Source organism: Astyanax mexicanus, chromosome 18, assembly GCF_023375975.1.
Source record: "Astyanax mexicanus isolate ESR-SI-001 chromosome 18, AstMex3_surface, whole genome shotgun sequence".
NCBI lineage: Eukaryota > Metazoa > Chordata > Actinopteri > Characiformes > Acestrorhamphidae > Astyanax > Astyanax mexicanus.
The window spans coordinates 6,473,798-6,485,599 of NC_064425.1; the positions used below are offsets into that span (position 1 = coordinate 6,473,798).

An 11,802-nucleotide genomic window follows, 5' to 3' on the forward strand; every position below is an offset into this window, starting at 1 on the left:
AAATTAAATAACTTTCTTTTGTGATCATATAGTTTGATTTGCGAACTACAAACTTTAACTTAAACAATTAAGAAAGCATGTAAAAGACAAAATATGTAATTATTATGAAGTGTGATTTGTTTTAATTTCTTAACTTTTTTAGTTGTACAGGACATGGTTTGAAAGTTCATACATCAGTAACTAAATGAACAGCAACAAACCACTATATTTTCTCACCTGTCGTTTATCACCTGTCTTTTTTCCAGAACAGTGTCTCACTTATTCCAGTTGACCATGATTTGGTTTTAAAAATAAAACCAAATGTGCTGACGTCCGGTGTGGTTGGGCCACGTGGCCGCTGAGCTTGAAGTAGGGCCAAGTTGTTGGGTTGTGAAATTGTGTAAGTGTGGGAGTGAATTTAACACCTCTAAGCAGCAGGTAGTCTTGCAGACTGCTTCTACAAACTTAAGTAAAAGAATGGGTCTCAGGCTCTCAGTGAACTCCAGCATTGTGGTACTGTGATAGTATGCAGCACCTGTACAACAAGTCCAGTCGTGAAATGTCCTCACTTACTCTCCTAACACCTCTAACTAACTACCTTCTACTACCAGATCAGGAGAATCTCTCACTATCTTTAATAAACTCCTGAAGACAGAGCTCTTCAAAGAGCACTTACTCTCCTAACACCTCTAACTACCTACCTTCCACTACCAGATCAGGAGAATCTCTCACTATCTTTAATAAACTCCTGAAGACTGAGCTCTTCAAAGAGCACTTACTCTCCTAACACCTCTAACTAACCACCTTCCACTACCAGATCAGGAGAATCTCTCACTATCTTTAATAAACTCCTGAAGACAGAGCTCTTCAAAGAGCACTTACTCTCCTAACACCTCTAACTAACTACCTTCCACTACCAGATCAGGAGAATCTCTCACTATCTTTAATAAACTCCTGAAGACAGAGCTCTTCAAAGAGCACTTACTCTCCTAACACCTCTAACTAACCACCTTCCACTACCAGATCAGGAGAATCTCTCACTATCTTTAATAAACTCCTGAAGACTGAGCTCTTCAAAGAGCACTTACTCTCCTAACACCTCTAACTAACTACCTTCTACTACCAGATCAGGAGAATCTCTCACTATCTTTAATAAACTCCTGAAGACTGAGCTCTTCAAAGAGCACTTACTCTCCTAACACCTCTAACTAACTACCTTCTACTACCAGATCAGGAGAATCTCTCACTATCTTTAATAAACTCCTGAAGACAGAGCTCTTCAAAGAGCACTTACTCTCCTAACACCTCTAACTAACTACCTTCTACTACCAGATCAGGAGAATCTCTCACTATCTTTAATAAACTCCTGAAGACAAAAGCGTCTGCCAAATGTAATGTAATGTAATGTAAAAAACTAAGCTTTTCAAAAACTTATTCGGGATGTTTAAATGAGAGAAATTTATTGTATCAGAATGATGTTAACTAACATTGCAACACTGAAGAAGCATAGACCTATTATTTAAGAAAAAAAATGTATTAAGAACAGATCTCCGAGAGATACACAAATAATGCGAACAATGATCCATAGACCTAAACATCATTAAATTAGGTGTCAAGGAGGAGCTGACAGGGAGACCTGGAGGCGGACGTATATGTAGGTAAGATGGAACATTTATAAAAAAAAAATAACAAAGAAACAAAGAAACAAGGAACAAAGAAATAAACCAAAACAAACGAGAGAAAATAAAAATAATATTCCAATAGAACAACGGGGAGGCTAACAAACAAAAACACGGAACTAAAACAAGCAGGGGTTAGTGCAAAGACTGACGAACACAGACTGAAACACCAGGGCGATAAATAAACAGGAAACACACCTGAAGTAGAAACACCTGGGGCTAGGGGGTGGAGCTACAAATGAACACAGGTGAATGGAAAATTACTGGGGAACAACAAAGAGGCGCACGGGTCACGTGGGGGTAACACACATAGACACATGAGAACAGACAGGAACAGGGCAAAGACATGACATTAGGCTACACAAATGATGTCTGAATGACTTTTCTCTAATCTAATATAATAAAAAATAATTTCTAAACAATTTTCTATATTTGTTATATTTTTATATTGAGCTTATACTCTGTTTGCACAAAAACACAAAAAAACAGTAATAAGGCTCTGCCCTGCACAGCACTGCAGGTCTAGTGCGTAAAAGGGACAAGTGTAGTGTGCACTGCACACATGTTTAACTTTTTTTTTTTTTAACAGAATTTGATTTGTTACTTTCCTGTATTGTGATTATGGCTTTATATAAAATAAAAATGGCATTAAAAAAACAAAACAGACACCTATGTTGCAGACTATTTTCTTGAGCCCGACCCGAGTTCAGGGTTCGGGCAGAGAATCTAAGCTCTAGTAGAGGTCAGTCTCTACAGACCTCCAATGTAACCTTCAGATTAGTTCAAGAATAGTGCATAGAGAGCTTCATGGTATGGATTTCAATGGCCGAGCAGCTCCATCCAAGCTTCCAATCAAACCACAATGCAAAATATTAGATGGTGTAAAAACACCTCCACCAGACTCTAGAGCAGCGGAGAAATGAATCACACTTCTCTGTCTGGCAATTTACGAGACAAGTTCAGGTGCCAAATGTAAAGTTTGGTGGAAGGTGAATTATGATGTGGGGTTCCAATGTTCCAGTGAAAAGGACGCTTCAGGCTTCACCACACCAATAGATTACAGAACAATTGCACGCACCCAACTTTGCCAGAACAGTTGGGAACATGGTCCCTTCCTATTCCAACATAACTGAGCACAAGTGCACAAAGCAGGATCCATGAATACATGAGCAGGTCTGCAACTCCTGACCTCAACCCGACAGAACCTTTGGAATAATTACATTAGAGCCTGAGGAAAAAGCGGTTGATTACTGAGTTTGTTTTTAAATTTTATAGAAATTATTCTGATGCTATTTTTACTATTTGTCTTCCGTCTTCTGATTGTAATAGTGCGACATTTTAAGGCATATAAATAAATTAGAGATATAACTAGCCAGACTCAAGTACATCTTCCACATGGTGGGGTTATTTTTTTTTATTTACAGTATTACAACTAAGGTTGCGTTAAATTACCAGGCTGAAGTGACATAAATCATTTTTTTCCCTTATATGACTCAGATCTGTTTTTCCAGACTGTGTGGACATGTCAAATTAAAATTTTTTGTTTCTGCTTCCTGAGGAAACATTTCAGTGTGAAATGTGAGTCCATGTCTTTTCAGGGACAGATGTATTCCTATTACAGACAAAGAATTAAGAAAGTAAACCATTATAAATCCCAGATCTCAGGTATTTTAAAAGCTAAATTAATTTTACACAGAAACTTTGTAATGCTTTTTTTATTTTATTTTATTACAGTTATGTATGCACTGGTGTAACAGGTATCTTAACTCCATGACATAAACAACCAGCTTCAGTGTTTAGTGAATTCAACATGAGGGTCTATTTATTAGGTGCCACACTGCTGTCTCCATATATTGGGTTTCTGAACTGATATTCTGTGGGAGCTGTTGGAGAAAAAAAGAAAAGAGAGGAACCATTAGTGCTGGTACCAATTATGATGCCATTTTTATGCAGTTTGGGTTTATTGACTTTGAATTGCATCAAATGTAGATGTGATTTCAGCCAGAATATTTTGCTTGTTCTTAGGGAAATTTCTAGTCAGAAGCCGCTGGTCACGATCATTACTACCCAATGCACTTCTGATTGTAGGTGGCTGGAGGAGATCCCACCTCTCACGGAAGTTCAGGGAGTCTCCTGCAGTTTAATAGGGGCTCCCTGATGCCCGCAAATGATATCCAATATTCTAGAAATAATTTTTAGAGCAAGTGAGTGAGATAAAGTGTTCTCAGCAGCAAATTAAGTGCTTTTTGGATACAATTATTATTATGTTTTTATTTATTTAAGTTTTTACTGTTTTGGTTGGCAAGTTAGCTAAAATTAGTGTGCTAGCAGCAACAAAATTGAGAACTTTTGGTGGCTTTTGGGCTGCGACCAAAATGAATCCCTATTTCCTCTTTAGTGTTAGCTATATAGGGAGAGGTTCGGTTCAATAGGTACAGTAAATAGTAGTATTAGTAGTAGAAAGAAATACAATTGAATTTTAGCCCATTATCCCTGGCAGAACTGCTTTAGCTCTATCTTATTCGCTGAGTGCATGACTCTCTTCAATTCTGAGCTCTGATTGGCCACTCTGTTGTGAACTTTCTCCAGTGTTTTTGGTCATTGTCCTGTTGCATCTCAAAAGTATGAGTGGTGTCAATTTAGATCTAGTGTACACCTCCAAGGTAGCAGGTAAAGCTGATGTCTGTAAGTTTTGGGACTCTCTGGTGAGAATGGGTAATTGCACCAAGCATGCGGAAAAATCATTTTAAACTGGGCGGGTGTAAAGCGGTTCAGTCAGATAGAGAGAGAGAGAGAGCGCTTAGTCAGACTACACACTTTGGTTTTACTGTGAGTGAATGAGCTACTGAGGTCTGAGGTTCCTCTTCTGAAGTCTCCATTGCTCCACCAGCCGCTGGCTTTCCGTAAAACTGAGCCGGATCCTCTTTTAGAGGCTGTACGTGTGACATAAGAACGTAAAGACACGTGACGTGGCCAGAAGAAGAACTCCCTTGAAAAGCGACCCGACACCCCAGTTTTTAGAATGAATATATTAGCAGGGTCTTAGCAGGGATGGTTGTTTCAGCACACTGGTAGCATTAAACACAAGATTTTATCCATATTCTTCTCCACTCAGAAACGCTTCTGCTTTCAGTTTAGAAACAAAATAATAGGCTTTTAGGCTTCAGCCTCACCCATTTTCCAAGGCTACAAAGACTGCCAATGTCTTATGTAACCACAGCCTAACAGTAAATCTTATATGATTCATACTATAGTTAAAAATATTGATAGTAGATAGTATTAGGGAAATTGAAACAATACTTACGAGGTTTCTTTTTCTTACGGGGTTGTTTTCTTTTGGCAGCGCCTCCAGGATTGCTGAATTCTGTCTGGTTCACTGTTAGATTTAAGGACAGAAATTTAAGTCAGTTGATGAAACAGTTTTACTACTATTTGCACCATTCACTGTTATCATGGCTGTAGAGAATAAAAAGACCTACCATAGTACGGTGCTCTCGAGTGTGGCTGACTTTGTGTTTCACTTAAGTCTAAAGATAACAAAGAAACATTAGTCATATGTCTACTCGTCTCACTGTAAACTTATATTCACTATACTGATACAAAAATAGCCTTTACCCCTGTTTTGAGGTTGTGATCTTATCTGAAGTCCGCTGGGGTCGTGATTGTCGTTTTCTTTGAAACAGGTCAGACACATGAATAAAATGAATAAAATTTTATTTACATTGAATAACAGTGGGTTATCAGATATGAATATAATGTTGTAAAGGTCAATATCAATATGACGCAGAATAGTTGTTCAAATTTCATACAAACACTTTTTTTATATTAAGCTATGTCATTTTTGACATCATTGACATCACAACCTTCACACAGTTTTATTTCCAATGGACTGAAGACACTTGCTGCATATACAGCAATTAATCATTTTAATTTTACTTAATATAACTCAAAAATGATCTGAGGTAAAGGTTAAGCTATCCGCCCTGTCCTGATAAAATATCAAATTAAAAATAAATGTAGAAAATGTATCTTTAAAACAGAAAAATAATGAATTATCATAAAGAATTCACAATGTTTTGAACTCTACGTCAACTACGTTTTCATGAAATGCGTATTCTCGCCAATTATCCACATTGTCATTACTCAACATGTCGTTCAGCTTGTCATGAAAGGATGGATGCAAATAAAAGTAATTATGCTAAGAAAATATGATTTATGTGTAGTCTGATGTCTTCAAAGTAATATTCAAAATAATTTCTAAAAAAATAAATTATTTAAAGTCATTATTTGGAAAGTATTAAGCACCAAAAGGCACCATATTCTGGCAATCACACAGAATTATGTACACTTTATCTTACTCTCACAGCTTTGAAATTATTTAATAGTTATTATCTATTTTAATAAATATAAAAAAATAAAAATATGAAGAAGAGTTTACCATAGACAACAGTTGGTGACCGCTGCTGGTGGCCTGGGGAATAAAACATTAGTTAGCATTGTGCAATCTAAACTGCTCTGCTCAGCTGTTTAATTTAGGTCCCATTTTATTTACTTCTCAGTCCTGACCACTCAAAACTGACTATAACTGACTACAGTATATAGACCAATTAGGTTTTAGATCTTGACCAAAAAATCTGACCCAAGCTTTATGGACATTGTTTGCTTTTTCCCATTAAAAACATTCATTTATTTATTTTTTTTTCTAATTTACTTGAATATGTAATGTTCATAGTTAAAATAGTTGAAAAATAGTTTTTGGAAAAAGCTTAGCACATTTTGTGTTCTATGGCTTACAGAAGAATTTAGTTTTAGTTTTAGTTTTAGAATTTAGGTTTCTCCAGTATGGATCGTTTCACATTAAAGCAGTAGTATTCCTAAGTTAAGAGGGGGAAAAAAATCTAATTATTTTTTTTTTTATTAATGTCCTGGCACAACCATGTCTGCAATGTCTAATATATCATTTTTTTAAACAGAGTGGTCTGGTAGGTTTCTTGAATGTAGTTGCTCTCTATATTTTGCCAGTATTTCATAAAAGAACACATTCTCACCAGATTTGTCTCTAAATCCCCAACTCATCAAACATGCGGACTGTCACTTTAAAGGGGCACTAAACCCCCTGATTTTTGCTGATCTTACCCTTAGTTCAAATTTTAAAATGGCTAAAAATGGGAGGGGTATTTTGGGAGGGGCTCTGGGTGATGTATGGGTTTAGAGGCGGGGCAGAAGGGTGAGCTGATTGGCTGAGCTGCAGCAGCAGCAGCAGTGTGCCTCTGATAGCGGTGAAATGCAGATGATTGGACGTCAGCAGGGGGGGGGCGGCGGTATTATTGATTATCGGATTATCTGATTTGCATATTATCAGTGTCTGCGTACCAAAGTACGCAGACACATCATCCACACCTATAGCACAGTTGAACCTAAGAGGGCGCTGCAGAGGCGGAAATTACCACAATAAAAGCGTCTTTTAAAGGTTAGGAAATGTTTGTAAAAATGTTAAGCAGGACTGGATGTTTTATTACTTTCAAGGAAGACATTTCAGCTATGGTTTAGGGTTTAGTGGTTACATTTCTTATTAAATAAAGTGTATAAGTGTAGTTGGAAGAAAAAAAACATTTATTTACTAGAGCTAACTATAGTTGGGCCTGTTTTGGTTCAAAGGAAATGCTGTAATTTTTTTTAATAATGATAATTTGAGTTCTGAGTTATTTTAATACATTTCCTTGCATTGCTTACCTCTCTGTGCACGGTGTCCGCGAGGATCTGACCTCTCAGAATTGATGTACTGGCCTTCCCCCTGTCCCCTCTCAGTGTTTACATAGTCCTCCTCTTCATCTCTGTCTGAATCTTCGTGTTGGCCGATGTGCTCCTGCATGGTTTCATAATCTTTGTCGTGCTCGTCTCCGTGCATGTCTTCATAGTGGCCATCATCCTCTTCTGTCGCGCCGTTCTCATTTCGTCTTGCTCTCTCATTGCGTCTGTTTCCAGAAGGATTAGCTGCTGATAATGTGATCAAATCAGAAAAAATCAGCATTTTACTGAATAAATATTAGTGCATTTTTTCAGCTGCTTGAATGGCAAAAAATGCTCACCCTCATTTTGTGAGGAGTTAACGTCATAAGATTCAGTCGATTTCTTTACATACAGTCCTGCAGAAGTGAAGAAACTGTTTTTTACACAGTATTTTTCAGACAAATTATGCAACGATAGACAAGCAACAGAAAAATATATATATGTATAATGTTGAGATTTGTTCACCTCTGAATTCATAAATAAGGCTACATGCGATCACCAGCAGAATGAGGCCTCCAATTCCAGCAACAATATAATACCATGGAATTTTCCAATCTGCTTCTATAAAAAAAAACACAGAAAACACTGATAATAGTTTCAGACCCAACACGAACACTAGTTTCAGATCTAACACACTGAGGATCAGCTCCTTCGTTCATGCTTTAAAGTCCCTCAGGGCAGAGTTAAGAACTCCTAATTCCATATATGTCTACTAGGGATGCAACGGTACAGTGTGGCCACGGTTCAGTTCGTATTGCGGTTCTTCAGCCACAGTATCGGTTCGGTTTCAATATATATTAATATTATCTAGCTCTAACATGCAGTACATTTTTAGCCCTTTCTGTTTCAAATCAACAAGGGACTCCTCCTCACACTTGCAGATCCAATATTAAATAGAAAAAGGCACAGATGAATTCAAATCACAGACTTTATTATAAAAGAGGAACACTTACCATTAGTCACAAACAGGCAAAATTACATAAAGTGCACTACTGTCATTTTTATTCCAACAGCAGGAACCATATGTGTCCAAGACATATTGCATTTCCTTCGGGACAGAATAAAGTCCTGTCTAATCTAATGCTATGCTAGTGCAGTACATCACTGGAAGCTAAGATGGTTTAAATGTCATATTGACTGTGGAATGTCTCACGTAAAAATGTTTTTTGAAAACATAAGCAAACATCTATGCTTATTTCTAAATCTTCCAGGCATTTATGTCATCAATTAAATGATTTTGAGAAAATAAAAAAGGGAAGTCTGGAAATAGATTTGTTTTGTCTAGAGAACTAATTATTTATTTTGTTTTGTATTTTTCTATTAAGGCTGAAGGAATTAAACTTGTTTATACAAGGGTGGCAGAACCCTTCCACCTTAAGAAAATCCCTGGCCCTCCATGGGCCAAAAAGACCTCAACTCTTTTATTTGACAAAAGTTTGCAATTTTGAAATTTGCATTGTAAAGGCCATTTCTGGGAGGTACATATTACGTTAGAAATTGATAAATTATGACGCTAAATAAATGTTTCAGTCAGAGCCTGCTCTGTTTTCACTGCATTTTTCATCTTATTAATGAAAATCAGGCTGACCAAATCAGAGCTTTGTTGTTACATTTGCAGACCAAACAAATAAGGATCAAGATGGCAGCAAAGTGGAGCAAAGCTGATTGGCTAAGGAATGATGATGAGTAGTTTTTTAGCTTTCTCTAATGACCACTCATATAAAGCAGCAACATTCAAGAGATCAGGATAAGGAGCAGAGAAAAATAGAATGTGACTAAGTGTAAATGTATGAGAGATTTGGAATTTCTAGCACCGTTTACGAGCACAGAGGGCAAGAAGGCATTGGACTTGATGTAAAGATTCAATTGCATTGGAAATCGCATTTTTTTCCATCTTGCTGTAAAGAAGCACAACAATAATGAAGAGGATAAATAATAAATAATTTGGGGACACTGTGAACACATTTTAAATGTATATTTTGGTAAACAAATTCATACCTTTTTTTTTACTATTTTTAGATTAGATTAAGTTTAACGTCATTGTCATTGTGCTGTGCACAGATATAAAGCAGTGGAATACGGTTAGTATCTAACCAGAAGTGTAATATACAGTGTTATTTATATTACGTACCATAGATAAATATATATACAGCTCTAAAAAGAATTATGAGACCACTTCAGTTTCTCTATCAGTTTCTCTGATTTTGCTCTTTACAGGTATATGTTTGAGGAAAATGAACATTGTTGATTTATTCTATAAACTACAGACAACATTTCTCCTAAATATTGTCATTTAGAGCATTTAGAACAAAAAAATGCAGAGCTTTCAGACCTCAAATAATGCAAAGAAACAAGTTCATATTCATAAAGTTTTAAGAGTTTAGAGATCAATATATGGTGGAATAATCCTAGTTTTAATCGCAATTTTCATGGATCTTGGCATCATGTTCTCCTCCACCAGTCTTACACACTACTTTTGGATGACGTTATGCCACTCCTTGTACAAAAATTCAGCAAAAGCAGTTCAGCTTGGTTGGTTTGATGGCATGTGATCATCCATCTTCCTCTTGATTATATTCCAGAGGTTTTCAATTTGGTAAAATCAAAGAATTTTTTTTTTCAGAGCTGCAATAAACGAGATATATACCTTACAGTTATTAGAGAATGCAGAATGGGTGCTTAGCAGGTGGCTTTGGATTGGTCCTCTAACTGTAATCATTTATACACTACACTTGTAATCTTACTAGTATTTGTAAGAGCAAATCAGTGATGATTTGATTTGATTTCAGGCTGACTGTCCAAAAAAAATGTATGTTCTCCTTTTAGTATTTAACTATATATTACTCACCTTTCTCCCTGAACTGGACTTGATCCAGCTCCACTCTATGGCACTCCTTCCCCAGCTGGCAGCAGTACTTGCCCAGGTCAGAGTTCTGGACCATTTGGATTGAGATAGAGAAGTTTCCTTTACTGAAAAGGCTGGGAAACACCGCCACTCTGCCATCTCTGGGATCCTCAAATGTGATGTTTCCTTTCAAGCTGATGCTCAGGAGGCTGGAATTGTGGCTCCAGTTCACTTCATCTGTTTGATTACTCTTCCCAAGTATGCATGGCAGAAACACCTCTGATCCCAGAGTGATGTTCACAGTGGAGAGCTTACATTTTCCTGCGCATTTTATTCCTCAACAAAGACAAGAACAATCGATGTTACGGCTTATGCTAATGGCGGTTAGCCAGGGATTAGGGCTAGTCGTAGACTATATTTTCCGTTCAATGGAAAATCTCTTATCTAAATGATTTGTAGTCCAAGACTAGACATAATCCCTGTCTAGGAAACTGCTCCATAATGTTCCATTGTATTCCATCATGTCCAAACCCTTAACAGATACATATGTAGAAGACATTGCGTTAAACCCACACACAATTCAACAATTTCACAAGACACGCTTTTCAGAACTCACCATTTGAAGACACGAGCGCAACACAAAATGTCAAAAGCCGAACTAAGTATTTCAAAAGCATGTCATGCAAGTAACCAACACCACGTTGCTACTAAGACTTGAAAGAGGCAGGGCAGAAATAGACCCCTATGTAGGTGGATGGCCCTTGTCGTCAAGCATTTCCTGCAAGCAACAACCCCCTGCTTAAACCAGTGCATGGACATCTGTGAATGCTGCGATGCTCACGTTAACTATAGGAATTAGACTTGATTTAAACCTCTTGTGTGATTTTAAGAGATTCTGACAGACTGTGAAAGCTAATATGCTGATGCTTCAGGAACATCTGTATCAGTTATTGAATATAAAAAGCTATTACAGAAGTTAATTTAACAAGTTAGTTTTACAGTTGTACAGAGGTTGAGTGGATGAGTTTAGCTTTGCACTAAGACTGTAGGTAAATTCATCAGATCTCCACATGTGTTCACCACATCCTGTTGAATGCTGAGAGAATGTGCTGCTGTAAACTGGTGCACCTTTACAGTCTAACGGTTGAAGATGCAGTTAAATTTCTTAAATTTTCCAATTTTTGTGTTAGAATTCTATGGGGACCAAGAGCAATGCTCCAAAATATGATGTATCTGACTCAACATAACTAAAGCCATTCTGTTTTAATGTGTTCTGATTTTTTTCTTAGGATAATCTATCTAATCGTAATAGCAGCAAATGGACAGGGGCTTCCAGAGACTTCACTTCATTCTTGCACATGTAGGGACACCTGATTTCCTTTACAGCACTGCTGTAATCATATTAATCCATGGAAGAGGAACTTCCTTATGAGAGGAGCATCTGATTAGGCATTGTTCATGTATTCTTACATGTAGGAGAACCCTGTGCAATACTACATCCCATTTTTT

At 37.0% G+C, this 11,802-nt stretch overlaps 1 protein-coding gene across 2 annotated transcripts; it reads right to left on the reverse strand.

The window, feature by feature from the left end:
• Positions 1–3,371: 3,371 nt before the first annotated feature.
• Positions 3,372–11,106, reverse strand: LOC103033316 (uncharacterized). Of its 2 annotated transcripts, none has more exons than XM_007231026.4 (10): positions 10,910–11,106; positions 10,297–10,629; positions 7,914–8,009; positions 7,748–7,804; positions 7,392–7,652; positions 6,097–6,129; positions 5,274–5,330; positions 5,138–5,185; positions 4,963–5,034; positions 3,372–3,541 (listed from the first exon to the last, which is right to left on the reverse strand). In XM_007231026.4, exons 1-10 carry the CDS (start codon positions 10,968–10,970, stop codon positions 3,477–3,479), a joined length of 1,083 nt encoding a protein of 360 aa, XP_007231088.3. In that variant the 5' UTR covers positions 10,971–11,106; the 3' UTR covers positions 3,372–3,476. The 2 variants fall into 2 exon arrangements, with proteins under 2 accessions (XP_007231088.3, XP_007231087.3); XM_007231025.4 differs by having other exon boundaries at positions 7,392–7,655; positions 10,910–11,102.
• Positions 11,107–11,802: the final 696 nt, after the last annotated feature.